Raw genomic sequence first — 23,840 nt, 5'->3', positions numbered from 1 at the left:
TCATTCCAGAATAACCCAGCCCTTCAAAGCTCCGACTCCCCAACATGGCTCACTCATAAGCCCAGCTGCGGGAAAGAAGTCCCCAAGACTTAAAACTCAAAAGGGGCCTGATGAGATGCTCCAAGCACTGCACCAAGAGGCTCTGCTGTCTGCTTTCCTCCAGACAGGACTGCTCAGGGAGCAAAGCTGGGCCACAGACACCGTGGCTTTCATCCCTGAGAGCCTGATCAGCCCTGGGTGCCAGGAGCCGCAGTGAGGGGTCCATGGCTTTGCCCTCACTGGGGGTCCTGGTTTTTACTCTTCGTGGGTCCATGGGCAGAGTGAGTCCAGCCCATGAGCTTGGGCAGCTGCCAAAGGAGAGGAACAACACCAAGTTTAACGATACAACTATTTGTTTTGCAAGCAAGCCAAGAAATCCTCAGCAAAGGCCCTTCCCCATGTCCCCAGTCCACCAGAGAGCTGAGCATTGCCCTCCAGGGCTGGAGTGAAGCTGGGAGCCTTCCCAGCATGGCCCTGCCGGGGAACTGTCCCGTGTCTTACCACCGACGGCTGAATCACGGTATTGCAGCCACCACTGCTCTTTCAACATACAGAAGGGATTTGGCAACCCCACGGGCTATTAATAGAGCCGTGCTGTTTTCCCTGGGCCCCGTGCTGTGCTGGATGAGTGTGGGAGAGCAAAGCAAACTCTAAGGGAGGCAAAGCACCGAGTTTACCTAAGGAGAGGTCGGGCAAGTGGGGAAACAACATGCCAGAGAGGAGGAACTGGTGCAGTGCCCTCTCCCCCCTTATCAGTTCCTGTTCCTACACTGGCTCTGCCAAGCCAAGCGGGAACAAAGAACAATGGAGCCAGCAAGGTGGCACGAGGGGACATGCCACCTCCACGCCCTTCCCAGCCCCGTGGAACACAGGGGGCTTCTGCTCTCTGGGTGGGGGAAAGACACTGTGAAGGGGTTGCCATGGGATGGTCCGCTGTGGTTGCTGTTCTTCCAGCCTCGTCTTTGACTGACCCATTGGGTGTGAGAGTCACCCTGACCGGCCAGCGGCATGAGCAGTGAGGTTACTGCGAGACACACATCTCACCTGGCTTGGGAGCAGAGCAGGATGCTGTAGCTGTGGGTGTAGTTCCAGAAGGAGATGCTGGAGGTGGAGCACCTCTCTTTTGGGATGGGAAAATACACAGAGGTGTTCTATGAGGTTCGGGATGCTTGTTCGGGCTCCATCGCGATCCCCTGCTCCAGGAATATGGACCCAGCAATGCCCTTGAGACCCAACCCCTGCCCATGCTGAGCCTAGGGCAGAAGGGATGGAGACGCCATCACAGCCACCCTGCAGGCCACCGTGGGCAGCGTGGGGTTGGGTGCTGTGGGTACCTGCCCTGGGACTGCACCAGGAGCACAGCTGTAATTTTAGCAATGGAAGCGCCAGGCGAAAAGCCACCCTACACAACACAGAAATCCATCCTGCCCATCCACCACCCTTTATCTCACATCCCAGCCCCATCCTGCTCCTGCACCCTCCCTTCCCCAGTGCAGCTCCTCTGCCACCTCCAGCTGTGCCAATACAGCACTGACCACTTCCCGTCCCACCCCTGGACCAACGTCTGTCTGCCTGTCTGTCTCCATATGCCCCCCGGCCCATGCTTCAGCCACTTGTCCTGCCCCAAATCAGCAGGCAGCAAGGGCATTGTGTGTGCTCAGGGAGCTGGTTTGGGTCTGGGCAGAGGGACCTGCTGGCAGTGATGACCACGCCAGGCACTGCTGAGCCACAGGACCCTTCTCCCATCCCTTCAGGCAATACCAAGGGCACGGGGATCACAGCCCCAGGGTACCATGATGGTTTGCATCACCCTTGTAAAACTGGGTGCCCCCAAAGGTGGGCTGAGATCTGGCTGTCCGCCTGCCCAAGGCAATTTGAGAAAGCCTCAGCAGGAGACCAGCCTCACCCAGCAACTCCAGGCAAACAGCCCTGGCCGTGGCTCCATCACTGCTGGCAGGAAGGGTGCCCTGCAGCAGGGGAGGGTGCCACATGGCAGGGATCACCGCCAAGCTGTGGTGGCGAGGAACCTGCCCTGCCAGGTGGCAGCGGAGAAAGCATCTCTGCCACCCTGAGCCACCAGGTGGGATGGAGTGACTGGTCCTCACCGTCCCCCAGCCCTGCCAGACCCCCCCATCCCTGTGCATACCAGGCACCGATGAGCCCAAGAGACACAAGCCAGCTCACCAGGTCTGTGTCCTGCTTTGCATCCTGGCAGTGCTGCCAGGAATCGCTGGCATGGCAGCTGCCTGCACGCAGGCAGATGTGTCCTTCCCGTGCCTCCGCTCCTGCCTTGCAGCATCTCCCTCCTGGGGGCAATGTCCTCTCCTGCCTCCTCCCTGCTACAGCCTTCTCTTCCGCCACCCTGCAGCCGTATCCCTCTGGCAGAGCCAGATGAGAGCCTGGCCACGGAGCAAGGCTTACCAGGAGGGACTGTGGCCATCAGTGGTCCAGGATGGTCTGAAAACAGCCGATCCGGAAAAATTCATCTTCCACTGCAAGGACTTGTCTTTCACCATCCTCCTTTTGCTCAAAGGGCTGAAAAGCTGGGAGAAATGCTGTGATTGCTTCCCGATGTCCCATGGTTTGGGAAGCACCCAGCAGAGACATCAGTGGGAGCAGGTGGGAGCGTGCCGGCTCCCGAGTCAGCTGGCACCGAACGCCCGAGGGCAGCAGACGGCATGGGAACATCCATCCTGCAGCCGCGTCCCTGGGGCTTTCCTGCTGTTCAATCCACCATCCCTTGGTCCAGCCACGCAGCAGGTACCTCCGTAACCATTTGTCCAAAAGCTCTTTAAACACGGAAAACACAATGTGCACCCTTAATGTTTCCGCTAGCCTTCCTCCCTCCTGACGGTGGTGGCTCTGCAGGGCTCATTGAGGGTGGTGAAAGGCCAGTCACACCACAACGTATGGAGAATTTCCTATTATTTAGGACAAGAATTTAAATTGTTTTGCTCTCCAGGACAAGCACGTAATCCTTTTTCTGTGTGTGTGTGTATCATCATTTTATCTTCCAATGAACCACTGACATATAAACACCCCCTGAAAGGCTCCCAGAGTGCATGAAGCACATGCAAATGTCCACCTTTTGCGTATCACTGAAATGAAGTGTCTTCAAAAGAAGAGTTTGGTTTGAAGCTGTAAACAGTCAATACTGTATCAGTGAGGAAACCTCTGTTCTTCAGCTCAGCATTCACCTCATTGATGTCATCTAGGGAGATAGATCTGTGGTTTACCCAAACAGACATGGGTCTTTTGGTGTTAAATGGTTGAAAAAGGAGCTGATAGCATCAGTGTTCATTGTGAAATTACCTCCGTTTGGCATTCGTATGTGCTGAGACGCAGAGAGGTGGCAGATACACGTGTGGTCCGCAGGCCATTGCTGGCTGCCTTCCACTTGTTCGCCGAGCAGTGCGTGCGGGGCGGCACCCGGCTCCTCAAGCCAGGTGGGATGCTCCCCGTCCCTCGCAGCTGCCCCCCAGGTCCAGAGCTCTCCTTCCTCCGACAAGCTCCTCACTCAAGGCCGTAAACACCCACTGAATATTTCCTTCTGCACTGGTCTGTCCCCAGAGCCGTAACTGTTAAGAACAACCTAGTGCAGGAGTGTTTCCTCCAGCGAATGAGCACACTGTGGGATGCAGAACACAAACTGATCCCAATATCCCTAACATTTTCTCCCTATATGTACAATTCCTGGCACATACATGCCTCGATAGATTTCCCTAAGTGCCTGCTTGTGCTATGTAATAGAAAAGACATTTTGTATTTAAAAAACAAAACCCAACCAACAAACTCAAAGCCAGGCCCATGCACCCTGCTATGGGCCAGGACCCTGACCCGCACCCGTGCTTGCAGTCAGCAGCTCCAGCAAACAGCTGCCGACCCACTTTGATGCTAGCAGCGCTGGGACATGGGCAAATACGTCCCTTCCCCAAGTCACCGCAGGAGCCTGTGCTGGCACCTGCAAGGACCCACCGGCTGGGCTCGGCTCGGGGCTCCTGGTACCCCCAACCCAAGCCGGGACCCTCAGGCTGATGGATCCCGCTGTTGATGTGGGGGCTGAAGCCTGTAGAGTGGGGACTTCCCAGCCCTCCAGGTGTGCTACACCGCTGCCCCTGGGAGCAAAGATACCCTCAGCATCCCCACAGGAGCCCATCCGATAGCGATTCCCAACCCCCCATCGCTTTGGTGGCAAGGCTCCAACCTCCATTAAGCAGCACCGAGAGAGGCAGCAATTTTTGCAGCCATAACCAAGATGTGCCACTGACCCCTAGTGACAAGCTCCTGCCCCGATGCTGCACAAGCGGAGGATGTGATTGAAAAAGGACGCACGGCCAAGAGCAGGGATGTGGGAATGCTTCTTGTGTTGCACAAACGCTGCTGAAGGAAGGGATCCTTCTGCTGCAGGGCTTGGCAGGCTGGCGGAGCATTCCCGTAGGGATGCAGCCACCCCAGCCCAGGACACCAGCCCCTCCGCTCACCGTGCTGCGCCCAAGAGAGATGCAGATTGACTGTCCTTGAGATAGAATTTATTTAAGACATCAGTGAGAAGCCCAAATATCGCACTTCACCTGCACCAAGTGGGAGAGTGATGCAGCAGTGGTGTCATTGGGGACAGGACGAGAAACGACTGATGTACAGCTCGTAGAGCGCAGTGTAACCTTATACAGCAGAGGAATGACGGGAACTCACGGGGGATCTGTTCGCGCCCTGACCTACTCCTTCCCTTGGGAATATTCAGCTGCGCGGCAGGCTCTGATCTGCATGCTACAATTTATTACTTTAAATACATACATTTTGGCTCTAAGCCTGTCATTAAGTCCAAAAATAGTCTGTTTCAATTAAGGGCTTCAAGGAGAGCCCAGGACTAATGGTCTATTTCTGGGCATTTCAAAAAACTCCCAACCATGTGGGCTGCTTGCAGGATGAGAAATACAGACTTCACAATGCTCTCAGTGGTTTCTTACCATCCTTCTTCCCCTCCCCAGTAACTTCAGAGATGTGAGGAGGAGGATCTGGCCCTCCTGGCACATCTCAGTGGTGCTATGGAAAGGAGCAGATGGTCAATAAGACCCCCTTATTGAAGGGGGGTGGGAAGATCATCATGGCATACGTGGGATTAGACAAAGCTTCCCTCCAAACACACGCCTCTCCCCAGCCCACAGCCCACGCTGTTCTGCAGGCTCAGCTCCTCCAGCAAGGAACGACAGACCTTTTGTTGTCCCTAGGAGATGAGCAGGCTGGAAAGCCACTTCCCCAGGCCCCGTGTCTCCCCATCGAGATACAGATGTGAAGCAGCTCCATCCCACATAGGCATAGCCTGTCCCCAGCACTGCCAGCCTTGTCCTTCACCTCCTTCCCCCCGTTTCCGATGCACCGGTCTTTCTGCAGACCTCACTCCCCGTACCGTCCCCAGCTCAGAAAGCACCAATCTTGCTGCTGTCACTGGAGCAAACAAAAATCAAGGCTGCAAGTAACTCCCCCCTGGGCTTGTAACCACGAAAATGCCTGCATTGAGCAAAACCACCTCCCAGCCTGCCTGCCCTCGGGATTTACTGGCAGTGTTTTGTCCCGGCTCTTCACAACTGTTGTGATGACCTGAGCTCTGGCCTTTGTAGTAAAACGGCTTTAACCAAATACTCCTGTTACCCCCAAAGATGAACATGCTCATGAATTCAGTTCAGAAGTCAAGTGTAAACGCAAGCGGGTGCCAGTTTAAGCAGCCCTGGTGTGGGTGGCACGCTTGCCCTCCCAGCTCCACATGGTTACAGTGCAGATGTAATTGCTTTTTGAGAGCAGATCTTGCTGACACCCATCAGTAGAGCCGCTACTGCAGTGGGGGGTGGGCAGGGAAATGTGCAGTTTATCCTGGAATCACTCACCCCTTCCTGGTTGGGGTCAACTGAAGCACCTATGTGAGACATACAGAAACCACAGAGCAGGGCTGTGCTGATTCGACTTTTCCAGCATAGTTTGTCACGCGGGCGAGCCTCCACCATGTGGTGAGCTCACCCCATCTCTCCTCCAGCTACGGGGCGGGCTGAGGTCCCTCGCAGCAACCTCCCTGCAGATCTGCTCTCACCGCCTGCTGTGAAATGCAATCCCAACAATGGGAGTGCCAAGGTGCGGGGGGTACAGACACATTTCTGGCATCAGAAACCACAGTCACTGCAGAACGACCTACACACTGCAGCAGGGAACTTGCACTGAGACTTAGGGGCTGGTTTATCCCTTTACCATTAATTTACAGCTAAAAGCACCTCTCTCCTTGGTGTAAAGGCTCATGGAGGGCTGGGAAAGTGAGAGGGTTTTCTGGCCACCATTCCACATCTTTAACTGCCCCGGGCAGGGGGATGCCCAGCCCTCAGAGCTCGCTGTGTCTCTTGCCCTGCTTCTCCCTCGCCGCCAGCCTCGGGGCTGTCCCCCGCAGGTCCCTCCCAGGGGACCCGACTTTCTCTGCCTTGCTGTCCTGGGGCGGCTCCTCCTGGACACCAGTGTCCCCTCCTGAGCTTTCGGGTGGGTGCTGCTGTGGCACGTCCCTGTGGCGGTGGGATGTGCGGAGGGGGGGCTCCGGCACGGCCATCTCCATCATCTGGAGGAAGTCATAAGCAGGGAGAGGTGGTTTCCAGTCTTCCTCAGACAAGGTACCTGAGAATCGAACACAGTCCCATGTTAATAACTTAAGAGTTATGCAGTCCCACTCCACAGACAATTCCCTTTCAAAGCAATCATGACTTTTTTAAAGATCTTTTCATAAAGATCACCCTCTTTCCTCCAAAACTAATAATGCCAGCCAAATTAAACCAGCCAAATGTGCATTAATATTTACCAAAGCTGGCCAAGGCTCCACTTCCCAAAGGCAAAGGTCACGCTGCAAAGGTCACATGGGGTATCTGTTTACCAGTGGGTGGATGTTTCATTCAGGTCTCAGATATCTGTGTCAATGACTGCGCATTACTGACACACCATTAGGAGTGAGGGGAGACTGCTCTCTACACGGGGAGGAAGCTCTTTAATTTATGCTTTTAAGACTGATCACACAGTTCATAGTACTTAAAAGCTTGGGGAAGGAGGCTGTTGACGGCTGGCTCAGCCCGTGGCCATGCAGTAAGGTGCTCAGCCATCAGCTCACCCTTCTGACACCCCTGAAAACTGAGATCCTTATCCAGAGACCCAAATGACAGCGCGGTACCTTTAGCAGTGGTGATGGAAAGAGGTGTGGGAGGACGGCTGGCTCACGGGGTTCTCCCAGTGATTACTGGGTCAGAAATGGTGTCTTCAGCTCCAGTGAGAGCCTACACAACCTACCCCACCACGCTTTTGGATAGACTTGCTTTGAAAGGCTCATTTTAAAATTCAGAAGGATCAAGTGGACCCAACCCCATTGCCCTTCTGGAGCCTGGCGCAGGCTGGCAGCTGGCAATTCCCAAGATCCCTGCGGCACCCTCTGGCTACGCATAACGAACGAGGAAGGTGCATCCCTGCTGCCTTCCTCCAAAGCTTCAGAGGGATGATCACGGCAGGAGGGATGCAGTGAAAAGCTTCGTGGTACAAGCCAACCCTTTATGTTCCAAAGATCGCAGCAAAGCACCAGCTTCCTTATTCTCTCCCATCCGAAAAATGCTGGAAGGCACCTAAAGGGCAGCTATTTCTTCTGCTGACAACTGGGAGCCAGGAGACTTTTTATTAGCAAGCTGTGTTTCAGAAGGTCTGTTTGCAGGAACAGGAGAGCACAGCCAGGTTTGGGGATTACTGCGGGGAAGAGATATCGATTCAGAACTATCTGTGCTTGGTTCTGAACATTAAACAGTCCCGAAGCAAACTCGTGAGTGCAGGTATTCTCTTCTGGCCGGACTATTTGTACTTCTCCAGCTCAAACGAGCATAGCTAGTTTTTCCATCATTAAATTCCAGGACAGACAATTTATTGCATGTAGCATCTTCTCATAAACAGACTGGAGCTAACAGTGTGCGCTTAGGAACATTAGAAATATGTGTCCACTTACTGCTGGGAATCTCCAGTCCTGCTTTTAGCTTCTCTAGCCAAGACAAGATGTTCATTTCAGTGATGGACAGCTCTGATGGGAACTTGAATACGTGACCCCCGGCATGAAGGTTCACCCAGATGAGAACAGGCAGCGAAGGCATGGTGGCAAAGTACGCCTTCAGAACACCGCGTCCTACTGGAGTCTTCTTCCTGTCAGGGGAGGTTTATATTGGATATTAGGAACAATTTCTTCACTGACAGAGTGGTCAGGCATTGGCACAGGCTGCCCAGAGAGGTGGGGGAGTCACCATCCCTGGCTTCCCTGTAGACATGGCACTTGGGGACATGGTCTAGGAGGCCTGGGGGTGTTGGGTTGGGGGTTGGACTTGATGATCCTAGAGGTCTTTTCCAACCTTAATGATCCTATGATTCTGTGATTCTGTTGGAAAGACAAGATTCAACTTTGTCACCAGCAAAGCACACAGTTTTGCCTATGGGACAGCTGTAGAAGCCCACCGCATTACTTACAAGTTCAATGCCTTAAGCAGGGCATTAGGGTCCAATGGAGAGGGAGCAGACAGCAGACTAGATGTGTAAAGAAATCCTCGAGCAGGAGGAGCTGGGACAAACTCTGTAGGAGGGTGTGAAATGTTCTCCACTGTAAGTTTTTAAGAATAGGTAAGACAGGAGAGGGACAGATCCTGCAGCCCACCGTGGTTACCCCTGTTTGCAGGGAGAGCTACCAGCTCCTTCCAGCCCATCTGCTGCCACCGCCCCACAGCTGCAGCAAGTCTGCAGGGGATGGAAAGGCAGGTGCTTATGCAGAGGGCTGTGCTCAGGTGGGCCAGCCCCTCGGTAGCTGCTAGGTGGCTCCCCACAGCCCAGGGAGCTGGAAGGGCAGCTTCCCCAAGAGACACAGAAAGCCAAAAGAGGATGTTGAGATGGAGGGACAGCAAGCACTCAAAGATGCTGAGTCCTTCTGGCACTATTTTCAGGCTGAGTGTGATGCTTGAGGTCTGAGCTGGCTCTCGCCATGGGAATGAGGTCCTCTTTCTAGGACTGCTACTTTTTCTGAGCCAAGGGCCATATTCTGCCCTTTTTTGTGGCAATACCTTTGTGCTCTGTCAAAGGACAGCTCTTTCTTTCTCAGGAAGGGAGAACAAAGGCAGATGTGTAGGTGGGGAAGTTCCAGGGGCTCTCGTTTCTTATGCATTACTGGCAAACAGATAGTCTTCTTTATGAAAACATGTGCGTTCCCCATTAGCTAAACTTCAGCCCACACTGCGAGGCGCTTCCCAGAGTTCAAAGCACGTTATGATTAAGACAGTGAGGTGTCTCTAGGCTTGGGCAAAACAAACAGAGGCTAAAAATTGAAAACACAACTAGGGAGGGGGGATTAAAAAAAGTCCCTTATCCTACAACTTTCTATTTCTTAGCTCCTGGATTCATTTTGTTTCTTGAATATTTCTGAAGTTTGCCTAATGGGGCTTCTTCTGGCTGTCCCTTCTTCTGAAAACCTTCCCTCTCCCAGTCAACAATCAGTAATTGTCCTGCCGTGCTTCCCTCTAATTGCCGATGGAAAAATCACCATAAGACACTCTAGGAAGGCAAATCTGCTTTTTTCTCCCAAATGTGACAAAAATACAAATAACACGAGAGCCAGGGTCAAGCTACCATGCAATAGCTTTGAGAACATTTTACTCTACTGAAAATTATTTCTGCAATCAATTAAATATTTATTAATTTTACTTGGTCCTACAATTTTGCAACTGCCTGGAATGCACATACTGGATCACTGCTAAATGATTTGACCTCCCATCTCATGATGACTTCAGATGGAATAAGCACATTACAAGCTAGATAGTGTTTTCAGTAATTGCAGACTGTTTTTTCTTGCCCTGAAATACTAAGAGTGAGCTTATAGAAAGCAGAGGAGAGGTTTTTACACACTTACAAGTTCAACCAGCAAGCCACAAATGCTTGCTGGGGTCTTTCTTTTGCCAGCTTCAGCATTTCCTTGCTTTCCATTTGACCGAGGTCACCATCGCTGAAGAAGATGAGGAAGGGCTTTCTGAGTTGCAAGTAGCGGGGCAGATTTTGCACGGTGATTTCTGGCTACAAGATGTCAAAACGAGAAGTTGGGGTTTATGGGGAGGAGAGAGTAGGACAAAATTAGACTTTCTGTCCTCATGTGAGGGGTGCAAGGGCTAAGCAAGGCTGTAGGGTCCATGTTGAATGCGAGCAGCTCAAAAACAAGCGTGGGTGCTGGGATCTTGGTGCACACTGGAGATGTCTACGCCCAACCCCTACTCATCGCAAGCCAAGTCTGTATGAGCAGCTGCGAACTCTGAGAGGAAGGGGTGTGAGCAGAGAAGGCAGAAGCAAGGCCAGCTCACCCCAGCTCCATGTTATGGCTATAACCAGTCTCTGGAAGGCATGTGCAAGAGGCAGAGAGCGGACCCTGCGAGAGGCCAAACTGCCACAGCAGTGGGTCTGTGACCATGAGCACAAGCCAGGCCATCGACTCCCAGGGTCTCCTCCCATGAAACCACAGAAACAGCAGATTTCTGTCCAGACTGTCTGACCCAAGACATAAAGTTTAAAAACAAATGTAACTCAGCATGATAGAAATAATGAACAAACATATTTATTTTGCACAGATCCGTGCTATGATCAGTGCTTCTGCAAATGACCTCGGTGGAAAAAGGAAAAAGGACACTATTTTTTTGTTTGACTTACAAAAACGTCCAGCAATTCATATCTGATGATCTGCACCATGTCCTGCACGCTCTCTTTGGACAAAGCGATGCCTTCCACGCTCTGACCTCTGCTCCTGGCAAGGAGGAGGGCTGGGGGAGACACTGCGTATTTACGGGATCTGAAAAAGAGGGATGGTAACAAGACCAAGATCTGGCTGGGGGATTTGGCACGCACCAAATCTGCTGCACGCAGAGCTGGCATCCTCATGGAGAACAGTGGGGGCAGGGATGTAGGGGAGGGAAAGGCTGCTGTTAGAGGCACAGGCACCTGCAGGAGGAAAGGGTCATGCTCCCCATCGACCCCTCTCTGGTCCCTGACAGTCCTGATTTCATGGGGAGAAATGGGGCTGATGTGTTCCCTCGTCCCCTTCTGACGAGGGTAAGTGCTTGTCACTTACCCAACTCGTACCAGGCACTAAATATATACACACAGCCGCCCAGCAATTTCTTCTAGAAGAAGAGATCAGCAGCTAAATAATAGGAAAAATCCAAAACACCATTGTCTAAACTATTTGCTGGCACTTCTCTTTTGTTTTCACACCTAAGGTTAGGTGGTGCAAATACCCACCCAGCGCTTTACTCTGCCTCCCAAGCCAAGGCAAACAGAATGTCTTAGACCCCATCCGAGGGGCACCAACCTACACAAAACAAGCTCCAGGAGATGTGATTTTTGGCTTGGTGAACACGGGCAATTTTGCTGAAGTCCAGCCCCATGTTAGAGCAACACACACAGCCTGCACACATATGCTTTGCGTGGAGAAGCCAGCTTACCCTTTGTTCCCCAATGCTCTTCTGGTAAGAGGGTTCAAGGGTATTTAAAGAAAAGCTGAGAAGGTGGAAAGAGACAAAATAGGAGAAGTCTGAGCAATGAGAGGGAAGGGGGTACACCAAGATGGGAGAGCAATTTTCTGGAAGTTTGAGGAACTTCAGTCTTGAAGGCTCCAGATGTCAGTGCCCAGAGGAAGGGCGTGACAGAAGTCAGCTGCCCCAGCAGTTCTTTTGGAGGTGTCTGTGGGTTATTTTTCAAAGGCTGCTGGCAATTTTTCAAAGGCTGTGACACCAGAAGTGCTGGGAAAGTGAGTGAGGTGTAAGGATGTTTTGGGTTGTAGAGGTGGAAAGCCTTTTTACTCCCTTTTCAGAAGTAATCTGGTCCATCTTTTTATTTCCTGTATGAGAAAGATGCAACAGAGACTCAGCCTACTGCAGAACAAAGTACTTACTGTTAATGAAAGGCAGCTCATAGAAATGCCATGTTACAACCTATTGCACTTCCCTCCATGGTTTGCTCAGGCAAGTTCAGTTTGGGTGCTTGTTTTAGCAGTTCTGAATAGGATGGAGATCTCAGTGTTTGGTGTTTTAGGTCATCGATGACAAAGCAAGCGGAGGGAACTGCAGATAACACATTTCCATGATGCTCAGCTCATTCGTAAACCTTTCACTTCCTCCATCACAGCTCTTATCGGTCTGGAAATAATGCACCCACTGCAAGTTTCTAAGGGGCGCCCCAGATCTGCACTGATGTCTTGATAAAGAGCAGCAGTGATGAATGACCTTGGACTTTCCTGAGGCCTTCAAATGTTGTGAATCCTGTTGCTAAACTGTTCTTGGATTTATCCGAGCCACTTCAGTTTCATTTTACAGTATCCTCTGTTTTTTTTAATTAATCTTCGTAAATCCAGCCCTGAGCTGAGCTCTCCCCCTTCTGCCCAGACTCCCGAGCTCCGCCAGTCAAGGAAGTTGAGTTTTGCACTTCTGGTCATGGCTGGGGATCCTCTGATGTATTAGGAAGGTCCTTAACTTTCCTCTCCATTGTTTTTCAAATTAACCTGTATTTGCCATCGATTAAGAATGGTAAAACTCTAAAAATTTTTAAATTTGGGGATTTTGAACGTCTCAAAATTCCACAGGTTTTAAAGAGGTTACACTGCCAAAAACCCAACAAATTCCCCATCTAATAGCTAGAGCCTACCTTGAAGTCACTTTTCTTCTTACTGGTACTGAGTGGTTGTATTATTGCTTATGGCAGCTTTCTCTTTATCTAGCAGGGGCATTCAATGGGTAATATGAGACTTGCATTTAAATCAAAAACATCTGCAAACGAATACTTGGCAGGAATCTATGACATCTAAGTATTTGAGAACTAAAGAATGACTTCATTCAAAACTTTTCTTCCTTAATGCTTTTTTTTTTTCATTAGTTACCAATGAGCAGGTGCTTGCTGAGCAAACAGTTTTTCTAACAGCATTCTTTTGTATTTTGTGCAACTTTTTCTCCGGGAAGAGGGGACGCAGCTTGCCATGACCTGGGAGCCACAAACATTTCTTCCTTGAGCATTTAGTAGAAGAATAGCTTTTCTTAAGAAAGGAAGTGAGCCTGGGTCTTGCATAAGGAATTCCTGTAAGTGTTTGCTTTCTACTTACAGTTGAGAAGACAACCATCTACAGTAGCTTCACCCACAAATCACAGCCAAAATCCAAACTGGGCAGAATGAGTGTCTATATAAACTGCAATAACTATTCCAACTGAACAGGAGCACGCCACAAACTGCGGCTGGAGCAGAAGGACAGAGGTGTATCCTTCCACGTGTCATTGTTGAGAGAACACAGGCTTTTTCTACTGGTATCGTGTTTTGTAACATCACCCTGCCTTCCTTTGCTTTTTTTCCTTCCATCAGCTGGGCTGAGATCTTTAGGGGAGAGGTCTTTTAGCTAGGGGGGAGGGTCAGGTTTTTCACTTTGATGCTGCTGGTTGTGACTTCTCTACCTGCCATTGCCCAGTGGTCTCTCACCCCAGCACTGAACAAGCCTAACACTGCCTCACCTCTAAGACCCAACCACAGCTGGTGCTTTGAGTGCAGTTTGGTTAATAGAGATGTACTATCAAGATATTTGCTTTTTTATTCTCCATGCATACCACAAAAAATGCTCATGTCTCATCAGACATGCTAGAGATGCATCACATCTGTAAGAAACTAATAAAAAAAATGCAGGACAACCAGGGGATCAGGCCCAGCCAGCATGGGTTCATGAAAGGCAGGTCCTGCCTGACCAACCTGATCTCCTGCTATGACCAGGTGACCAGGCTGGTGGGTGACGGAAAGGCTGTGGATGTGTCTGCCTGGGCTTCAGCAAAGCCTTTGGCACTGTCTCCCACACCTCCTACGGAAGGAGGCGGCTCATGGCTTGGATGGGTGAATTCTTCGCTGGGTAAAACCTGGCTGGATGGCCAAGCCCAGAGAGTTGTGGTGACGGAGCTAAACCAGGCTGGTGGCCAGTCACGAGCGGGGTCCCCCAGGGCTCAGTGTTGGGGCCAGTCTTGTTTGATATCTTTATCAACGATCTGGATGAGGGAATCGAGGGCACCCTCAGTGAGTTTGCAGGTGACACCAAATTGCACAGGAGTGTCGATCTGCTCGAGGGCAGGAAGGCTCTGCAGAGGGACCGGGACAGGCTGGATCCATGGGCTGAGGCCAAGTGTGTGAGGTTTACCGAGGCCAAGTGCCGGGTCCTGCCCTTGGGTCACACCAACCCCAGGCAGCGCCCCAGGCCTGGGGCAGAGGGGCTGGGAAGTGCCCAGCGGAGAAGGCCCTGGGGGTGCTGGCTGACAGCCGGCTGGGCATGAGCCAGCAGTGCCCAGGTGGCCAAGGAGGCCACCAGCCCCCGGGCTTGTGTCAGCCCTGGTGTGGCCAGCAGGAGCCGGGCAGGGATGGGGCCCCTGTGCTCGGCCCTGGGGAGGCCCCACCTCGAATGCTGGGCTCAGGTTTGGGCCCCTCGGGACAAGAAGGGCCTTGAGGGGCTGGAGCGTGTCCAGAGAAGGGCAGCGGGGCTGGGGCAGGGTCTGGAGCACAAGTGTGCTGGGGGGCGGCTGAGGGGGCTGGGGGGGTTTAGCCTGGAGAAGAGGAGGCTGAGGGGAGCCCTTCTCGCTCTCTGCAGCTGCCTGAGAGGGGCTGGAGTGAGGGCGGGGTTGGTCTCTGCTCCCTCCTCTTCTTAAGAAGAAATGGCCTCAAGTTGCATCAGGAGAGGTTTAGATTAGATATTAGGAAAAATTTCTTCACTGACAGAGCGGTCAGGCACTGGCACAGGCTGCCCAGAGAGGTGGGGGAGTCACCATCCCTGGGGGTGTTCAAAAACCATGTAGACATGGCACTTGGGGCCATGGTTTAGGAGGCCTGGGGGTGTTGGGTTGGGGGTTGGACTTGACGATCCTAGAGGTCTTTTCCAATCTTAATGATTCTATGATTCTATGAAAATAATTCACTGTTGCATTACTGGCTGTTAAACCCATAGCTGGCCAAGGACCTTCGGGGATTTTTAACTCTGCCTTGATAGCCAGTTCCTGATGGAAATGAGATGCCAGGACAAGCTGAAGATTCCCTCTGGATCTAGCTGCATTTATAGCCACTGAAGCATCTCTCACAGTCTCATCCAAATCACTTTGCCCCTTGCTGGAGTGAGTCTTAATGACACAGTTAAGTGCATGGACTGATACATGCTCAGATCCCATTAGCTCCAATTTGGCTACAAGTTAGGACCACAACTGATGACCTTATTCAATCAGGTTCTGACTAAGAAAGCCTTGACTTCGCCTTCACAATATTTGCAGGAGGAAGGCTGCCACATTTTTCCAGCAATTTTCCTCCAGAAAGAGGGTGCATCCACCCCAAAGCTCTGTCTGGAAATGGTGGTAATATCTTGCTCTGGCCGAGGGGAGGGAAATGGGTGGGCACATCTTTCAAGAAAAAAAGATCCACAGGAAGTTTAACTGCTGAAAAGATAGAGGCAGGTTCTTCCACATCCTTGGCAATTGTAAACATCTCACAGCCAGATGCGAGTGCCCACCGGGAAGCTGGATGAGACCAAGGGGGTTTAACGCCTTTCACAGTGCTGCAGAAAGGCAGCCTGTCCCCACAGAAAAGCAGCTCCATGGAAAGACAGCATTTATTTCAGAGCTTTCAAACCATTCTGCAGCACCCAGACACAATGCCCACTCCACCGCTAGCCAGGAATGCCTGCAAGTAGTCACAAGCAGCCTCTTCTCTGGCTGCTCTTGGCAGCTGGGGGCAACCATCAGAGCAAGACTCACATTTGCACCCCTGGCTTTGCAGCAATCCTCTGACGCTCCCCTTCCCCATCCCCACCTGAGCAAGCACTTTTGCAGCATCAGGGCAGGGGAGAGGAAACAAGAAAGAACTGCAGCAAGAGGAAGACGGGTAACAATTCGTTACTCCTTCCTGATGGAAAGAGAAGGGCAGAACAGATTTTTTCCTTCCTCACACACTGACCCTAGCTAGAGGATATAATTTTTCCAGCCTGCTTTTTCCCCCATATAAGTTTGGTCTTGGTTGTATGAGGAACACAGCAGATGTGTGGGGGGCTGGCACAGCTGGACAACTGAAAATGCCTGGAGTGAACCTGAACAGCAGGAAGGGAGATGACTGCCATTTACACCAGGGCTATACGAGTTGCCCATGGACAGGCTGCAAATCAGTGGCAGAGCCAGGGCTACATCTCCCTTTGGCTGAGCCCCGACCAACCTCCCTACAGGACTAAGTCACTCGTAGCTGTTCGAGGCTGCTGCTAAACACTCAGCACGGCCAGTGACATTTGCTCTAGGCATTGGCTTTCACTGAACGCAGATCTGTTTGAATTCGCACCAAAGAAAAAGCAAAACAACTTACAAAGCCAAGGCATCATCTTCAAAATACATCCCCATCATTACATGGCCACTTAAGAGGTTTCCTGCCTCTTCGAAAGCTTCCCTGGCTGTAAAAAAAAGACAAAGATACAAAAATAAACAATAGAAAGAGAAGTGTCAGCTTCCTCCTGGAAACCGAATCGCTGTCTGTGTACATAGCATCCTCCCACAGCAAACTGTCGGTTGGGAACAAAACTATCGTTAGAGGCCCATGAGAAATGGATGCGTCTCATGGCCGCAGGCTACGGGAGGAGGAGTTGGCAGCCCCTGAAAGGATCAGAAGGAAGGTTCCTATTACGAAAACAGTATTTGCACTTAGCACCAGCACTGAGTTTCCAGGATCTGCATGACAGAGGCACTGATGGAAAATGAAATGTCTTTAAGGACTTAAAGTCCGTAAGTGTTTTAGACACAGGAGACAATTACAAATCTAAATAGAAATCTTATAAATCCCAGTGACCTTTTGGAAATGACTGACGATGACTTAACTGGAGTAGCGCTAAGTGCCCAGCAAATAAACCAGCCTCTCCCCAAAGTGTCTTTTGGTTTTATGCAGTTCCTCAGAGCAGGCAGGGTCTGTTAGAGGCATCCAGCTAGGATAGGGAGGATCAAAAAGCTAAATGCCTTGCAGAAACACCATGCTCCACCGCTTTGTGCAGCTGCAAAGAGAGGGCAGCACTTCTGCCGTCGCAGCTCAGCATAAACCCATGCGCAGTGGTTGCTGGAGTCCATCACCTATCTTACCAAGATGGTGAGGCCAGGCAGGGGATGAGGAGGAAAGGACCGGGTTGGGGCTCTCTTGATCCATCACAGCCGAATCTAATCATGCTGAGAGACTGAGAGCAAAGCCCCGAAATGAAGCTGGCTCCAGAGCTCGTTAATGCCTGTACAAAACATCCTCATTTTTAGGCAGCTGGCTCCATGGGAGAGGCAAGCTTTGTGAGAACATGCAAGCCGTAGTGTGCGAGCTTGTAAAAGACAGTTATAAAACAGAGATCAAAACCGCTGCTGCCAAAGGTAGGGTGAGAATAGGGCGGATTTCAACACCGTCACCCTTCCCCCTTTGTATTGAGCAATTGGAAGCAACAAAACCAGCTCTTCTGACTTAAGGGGAGAGAAAAATCACACTCTTAAGATAAGTCAGGTTTTCCCAAGAGTTAAGGTTTCACCTCAGATACAGCTATGGTATATATTGCTTTATAATTTAAATAAGACCTCATTCAGACACTATTTAGTGCTCCTCATAACATTTGCCGTCATATCACAAGTGGCCAGCCCAAGCTCTTGGGACCGGTGACTCAGACTTCAATAGACTGAGGCTGGCTCACAACCAGTCACTTTTTGGTTCTCTGCCTCCTGCTTTCCAGCTACACTCAAAGCCGTACTTTCCACTGTGTTTCCCTGGAACCACAGGGACCACAAACTTTCCTTTATACTATTTTCCTTTCCAAATGGAAGCTTAGATCCTTAAAAGGATTGGCTCACTGAGGGCTCAGACATTGTAGGAAACACACAGACAACAAAGCTGGTGACACAGCTTGGCTGGTTCATCTTGTGATATTGAGAAACCACCATTGGATGGGTTTGATGTTGGTTTCCAGCTCTTTGGTCACTTGGTTTTATCAGTGTTGAAAGAAAAGCAACCCATAGGACCAACTGATAAGGATCACTGAGAACTTCACCAACAAACCCCTTGTGAAATTGTCTGTGTCCCAGTGACTGCAAAAAAAGCCACCGGGCAGACCATCAGCCCTCGCTGTGCCGTAAGGCACTAAAGGACACGGCCTGATGCAGAAAGAGCAGGCTCACATCCAAACTTCCTCAGGAGAGCACTTGTACAGGCTTTTAACTTTAAACCCTCACTTGAGATGTAAGCCCATGCTGAAGCACTGCCCTGCAGCGTCCCTGGCTGCAGGAATTCTCTCCTAAATCAGGACAACCTTCAGCGGAGTCCAGGCTTACTCTTGTCATCAGGGTCATTCCTGATGGGATCTTCCCTCCCTGTCACGCTTCCAAATTTTATCGTGTTTTGGGGATTGTGCCAGAGCCAGAGCCAGGCACCAGCCTTCATTTCTCAACAGCTCACGGCGACGGTCTCTTAGCTCTGTGCAAGAACCCACCAAATTCCCACAGCTCCGCTACAGACACGCAGCGCTTCCAAAGAAGCTGTTTTCCTAGAAAATTCATCCCCCCTGAAAGCATAGTTTTAATTCCCCACAGGGGCTGATCGTGCACTGCAGCACACGCCTCGAGCTGCTGGAATCCCAGCTGCCCTCCACAACAGCTGCCGTGAATTGCACAAGCACAGCTTCACTGCAGGATTTGGGAACTAGAAGGAATAAAACTGCCAGACGGGAAGGGTCTACAGTTCCGGCAGAGTTTTCGGAGGCAGGATCTGAGTACAACACCTTATCCCTCTAGCAGAAGGCATCTCATGAAAACCATGCTCTGCAGAGGCACCTGTAGCATCTTTGCACGCCTTCTTCAATTGATTCACACTGCTGCTGGTGAGCCCTACAATGTTACCAGAGCTTTGCAGGACACAGGTATATTTTTAAACATCTGCTGCACGGTTTAGGACAGAGTCTTACTTCCAAGTATGCTTCCAGTTTCTGCACAGCAAACAAACTTCTCTCATATAAACTCTCCAAGTTTCCAGGAAAATGCTCTTTCATTGCCCTAGCAATACCATTCCCTTCTTTTAATAAATTCCAACTACAATTTTTCCGACAAGCCTCTTCCAGCTCCAACCCACTGAAGGGCTTCTTAACATAGTCCTGCCACTAAGTGTTGGAAAAAATCCAGGGCTTTATTTAACTGGACATCTTATTGCTCAGTTTCAGTTAACTACAAATGGCTACGACATGGTGTATTGCTGGTTCAGGTTAGAGCAGGAATTCTTGCTGTGAGAAAATAAGTGGAAATTCCAGATAAGTCTGCAGGCTGATAAGAGCTGCAATGTGGTTTCCCTGGCCCTGGCCTGGGTTTGGTGCCAGAACAGCTGGCTCCAGTTTTCTGCTCCCTCAGGTCGTTCTGCATGACGCTCAAGCACCCCGCAGGTTACAGGCAGTGAAAGCACCACGTACGTAGCTCATCTCCCTTGGCATCTGTGGCTGAGTTACCCCAGACTGCGGATGCCATTCCAGACTGCAGACTGAGTGTGCCCTGAGGGAAGAGGCAGTCTTGCCGGCTCCGCACAGAGCCATCTGGAAACCTCCAAGGCTCTTGTTTGCACGGAAGGAAATTAACTTCTATATAGAAAAGAGTCTGAGCTCACACATCCACCTGGATCTGGGCAGGTTCCTTCCATGAACCCCTCTCACCATCCCCATGTTGCCCAAGGTCCTGTCATGGGGCTAATCCAGGCTCCGCTGCTGCAGAGGGTGGAATATGTGGAATAGAGGGGAGATTTTGGAGGTCAGCTGATGAAAACCAGGCAGAAACGGGCTAAAGGTTTTTTGAGATCAGTAAGATTTTCTGCTGTATTTAACAGAATTAGACTCTCCAGAAGAAGGCAGGCATGTTAGCTGTCAACTGGCTCGATGAACACAGCCCAAGTGTTTTCTCGTTGGTTCCAGACATTTTATTTTGTTCTCACCTCTGAGCACAGCAGATTCCCTCTGGACCTCCCCACGTGAGAAAGTAGCTTGGTTTGCATTTAACCAAAGTTTAGGGGCACAACAGAGCTTCACAATGAAAAATAGTCTGAAATGTTCACCTTAAGACAGATCAGAAAATTCTCCTTTTTCAATGCAATAATTCTCCGGGGTAGATGGTAACTGAGAGACTGTGGGATTGGAAGGTCCTAGCTCTGCACTGTGGATTTGCTGTTCCCTTTCCAGACTGACTTCAAACCCTCTCCCTTGTTAGCATGTACAATTGTCACATGAAAAATCACCGTAGCTCTCGGGTCAATTTTCCTATCTTTCCGAAAGGCTGTGGAAACCCAATGGATCCTGGGCCACAGCGATGGCATGCAACGAACGATACTGGAGCTGCATCGGAGTGTCTAACAGCACCCCATGCAGCAGGCAGGGGAGGGAGAGCATGACCGCTCCAGGTTTCAGCCACTGGTCAAGGACTACACCGACCGAGACTACAAAGTGAGACAAATTCAAACAAGTTCAGAATCCTCCTTCCAGTAACTTTGCTTAGCATTTCTAGCTGCTGTCCACCAGTCTGGGGGCTGTGTCCACCTATTTCAAAGTCCACAAGTGGATTTCACTGAGTTATTCACATTTCATTCCTTTTGATGTAAGAAATTGGTATTTTACCTTATTGCTGCTTTGCTTTTATTTAAAAAAACTGGTTTGGATTGTGTGTTGGTTGCAAGGACTGGGACTATTGCATTTGCAGGAGGAGTCAGCAAGATAACTATCAATCCAAGAGTGGAAAGGGTGAAGTGGAAAGAGTATGTTGTGATATGTCGTACACGGACTACAAGAAGATGCTGATGGATCTGGGCTTGTTCAGTCAGAGGCTAAGAGGGGCTTTAATGGCAGCCTATGACTACTTTGAAGGGGACTCATAAAGAGGACAGACCAAACTCCTCACAGTAAGGGGCAGGAGAGACAACAGGAACAAACTGTGGCTTGGTAAGTTCAGAGTGGACATCTGCAAAAATTTCTTTGCAGAGGCAGGTCGCCCAGGGCACCGTTGCTTTGGGCCGCACCAAGCAGCATCTCTCTGTCTCTGTGGGGTTGTTAGATGCTACCGCACTGGGTCAATGTGTCTGGCAACCGAATGTCCCCTGAGCCAGGACATGGACTTTAGGCCCCACATCTGGGATCACCTGCTATCTTCTTCTTGTGAAAATAAAAAGGGTGGTGCCAGGCAGGCTGTGATGTGAGCAAACGCACTTAGAGAAAATGAAACACAGAGGAACTTCAGGCACCTGGAATCATCCCTCTCCCACCAGGAATGAAGCTGAGTGCTTAACCCACAAATACCACACTAACCTTCACTCGTGGCTGTGCTAAATACTCCTAGAAGCGAAGTGTGGTGATAGGATGACAGCTCAGGTGGAAACTCTCCTCTTAAATATCCTTCTGCTTCATCAATCGTGGCCAGCCTCAGAGGGCAGGAAACTTGGTTCCTATGGAAAGTCAGAGAAACAACATCAACATAGGCAGCCGCCGCCTTCACTTTTGGGATGAAGAGACAAAAGGGCAACCTCAATCCAACAATGCCCCAAGCCAATATGACAATTGTTATGCCTCATTAGAGACAAAAATCACTCGCCTGGGAAGAAAGGACAACGCCTGGTCACGGAAAGGCATTGGAGCTGGTTATGGGGAAGAGAGAACAGCCCTGAGCCAAACCAGTTCCTCTGAGATTGTTGGGATCCCCATTAAAAATAACAGAGGAGGAATCCCAGCAAAGAGAGACGGTCAATGACAACAGAGAGATGCACTGTCCAAGAACAGATGTTCCTTGACGCTGAAAAGCACAAACAGTTATTAAGCCAATTTCCAAAACAGGTCTACAATCAGATCTGACATTGTTTTTCCAAAAAGGATTTCCATGACACAGGCCATAAAGTATCCAGAATATCATCCAGCAGATGTGCCAGTCTTACTGTGTGGGGACTCTGTAACTTACAGCATGATGAAACTGGTCAGTTCTTCGGTTCCCCACATGCCGTTGTACATCACTGATCGCCCTCCCTTCTCATAAATCTTCATGGTAGGAAACTGAGTGACATTCTCCTTTGTGCAAACGCCAGGCCAGTCCCAGCAGTTTACCCGAGAGAGCAGAATCCCCCGAGTTCCTAGAATGGAAAATAAATGCATACTAATAATATGGAAAAAAAAAAAGAAATTATTCAAAAAGAGATTCTTTTTTGTGAGCTTCTTTGGATATTATTGCATATATTTGTATTAATGCTGCCAGAACTCCTATTTGCTTTGGTGTGCATCCTGTAGGGCTGGATCCTAACACACTGCAGGCATACGGAGCGAGCCCAGGTGGGCTACCACTGAGAAGTTGCCAGACCATTCCTGAGTCAAATGCTGCTTCATGTGGGCAGGATGTCAAAATCCAGCCCCACATACACAATCCCTTTGAGTACAGGCTATCTCCCTCTTGAAATCATTCATGGATATGCCTTACACTTTTGAGCATAATAGTAACTATTTCTAGCCTGCGAATGTATTAAATACCCCGGCAGGAGTGGGTTGATCCAAACAACAAACCACGGAGAGAATAAACTCAGGGAAGTGGTCGGTTGTACTTCTCCGAAGGAAATTCCCAGAGATATCCACATCTGGCTGGTTACTCAAAGGAACACCATGAAACCCTCAGGCAACTGTCCAGGAGCATAAAAGGCAGTAAGGAAAGGTACTGGAAATACCTTAGGAATAAGGCCAAGACAAAGAAATTATGCAGGCCCCTGCTTACAGGAAAGAGGGAAGATAAAGCTTGCCATGGAGGAGGCTGATGTATTCAAGGCTTTCTCATTTATTAAGGTGCCCAGTATTGAAAAGCGTCTGCTCTACCTAAACCATGGAGCCCAATGCATGAGGAGCAGTTAAAGGTCACATAGACGTGATAGAAGCAATAGAGGCTGGCAGTCCGATGACAGTCACCCTATCCTACCTATGCAAGGGGCTCATCTCCAAGCCACTAGAAGGTACCTTTAGGACCTTAAGAAAGAGCCTGGGGTCTCACAAGTAAGGGAAAGAAAGAGCACTTGGGAATTACAGAGCAGTCAGTCCAACTTTGGTTCCTGGTACTAAAAAAGCTTTTTATGGGTCTCACCAAAGCGATAAACTCAAAGGATTCATAAACAGTGAAACAAATGGAGGTCGGTTCCCTGCATGCTCTCCATGAGCCCAAGACACAGTGCCTGCAGCTCCAGCATGTCCTCATCAGCCTTTCTTTCATCTGCAGGTTGGGCGATGACCGGCACACGCTGCTGCTGGTCCACGGCTAAGCCTGTGCTAACCAGCTGGGAGGTGAACCACCACCGGCTTCACTAGCCACCACCCCTTGGTTGCCAGCCTCGCCTAACCTGCCTCCTACCTACTTGCATGCTTGACGAAGGACAGCAGGGCCGTGTACAGTCCTCAGGCCATACGTCGTCCATGCCCACTGCAGGAATGCCATATCTCAGAAATCTTCATGCCTTCCCTAAATTTGTTTGAAGACGATTCAAGAGTTACATGGGAAAGATGGGATGAAACCTGGAGACAAGTACACACATGGAGGCAGACCATCGCAAAGCATCCTTCAGAAACCAGGGTCAGGGCAGGCGATGAGGATTTCTCAAGAGTACAGCAGAGTAAACCAGCCAAGCTTTCTTCTCTGTCTGTCCCGGGTTTGATTCTGATCACTATTTTCATTAAAGGCCTGGCTGATGGA

General features: G+C 50.3%; 1 protein-coding gene across 4 annotated transcripts in view; it reads right to left on the bottom strand.

The window, feature by feature from the left end:
* Window positions 1-4,553: 4,553 nt before the first annotated feature.
* TXNDC16 (thioredoxin domain containing 16) overlaps window positions 4,554-23,840 on the bottom strand; it is a 42,923-nt gene continuing 23,636 nt past the window's right edge. For 3 of the 4 annotated variants that reach the window (XM_075104323.1, XM_075104324.1, XM_075104325.1), the window contains exons 15-21: window positions 22,080-22,248; window positions 21,437-21,573; window positions 16,462-16,546; window positions 10,765-10,903; window positions 9,980-10,140; window positions 8,045-8,235; window positions 4,554-6,687 (exon numbers count right to left, since the gene is read on the bottom strand). In XM_075104323.1, coding sequence (XP_074960424.1) covers window positions 6,404-6,687; window positions 8,045-8,235; window positions 9,980-10,140; window positions 10,765-10,903; window positions 16,462-16,546; window positions 21,437-21,573; window positions 22,080-22,248 — 1,166 coding nt within the window. In that variant the 3' untranslated portion in view covers window positions 4,554-6,403. Of the gene's footprint in view, window positions 6,688-8,044; window positions 8,236-9,178; window positions 9,260-9,975; window positions 10,141-10,764; window positions 10,904-16,461; window positions 16,547-21,436; window positions 21,574-22,079; window positions 22,249-23,840 lie in introns of those variants that run through there. The other variant, XM_075104327.1, reaches the window with a different exon arrangement.

This window comes from Phalacrocorax aristotelis, chromosome 9, assembly GCF_949628215.1.
Source record: "Phalacrocorax aristotelis chromosome 9, bGulAri2.1, whole genome shotgun sequence".
NCBI lineage: Eukaryota > Metazoa > Chordata > Aves > Suliformes > Phalacrocoracidae > Phalacrocorax > Phalacrocorax aristotelis.
The sequence above is the reverse complement of the archived record's forward strand: the minus strand, read 5'-3'. Positions and strand labels throughout refer to the sequence as shown.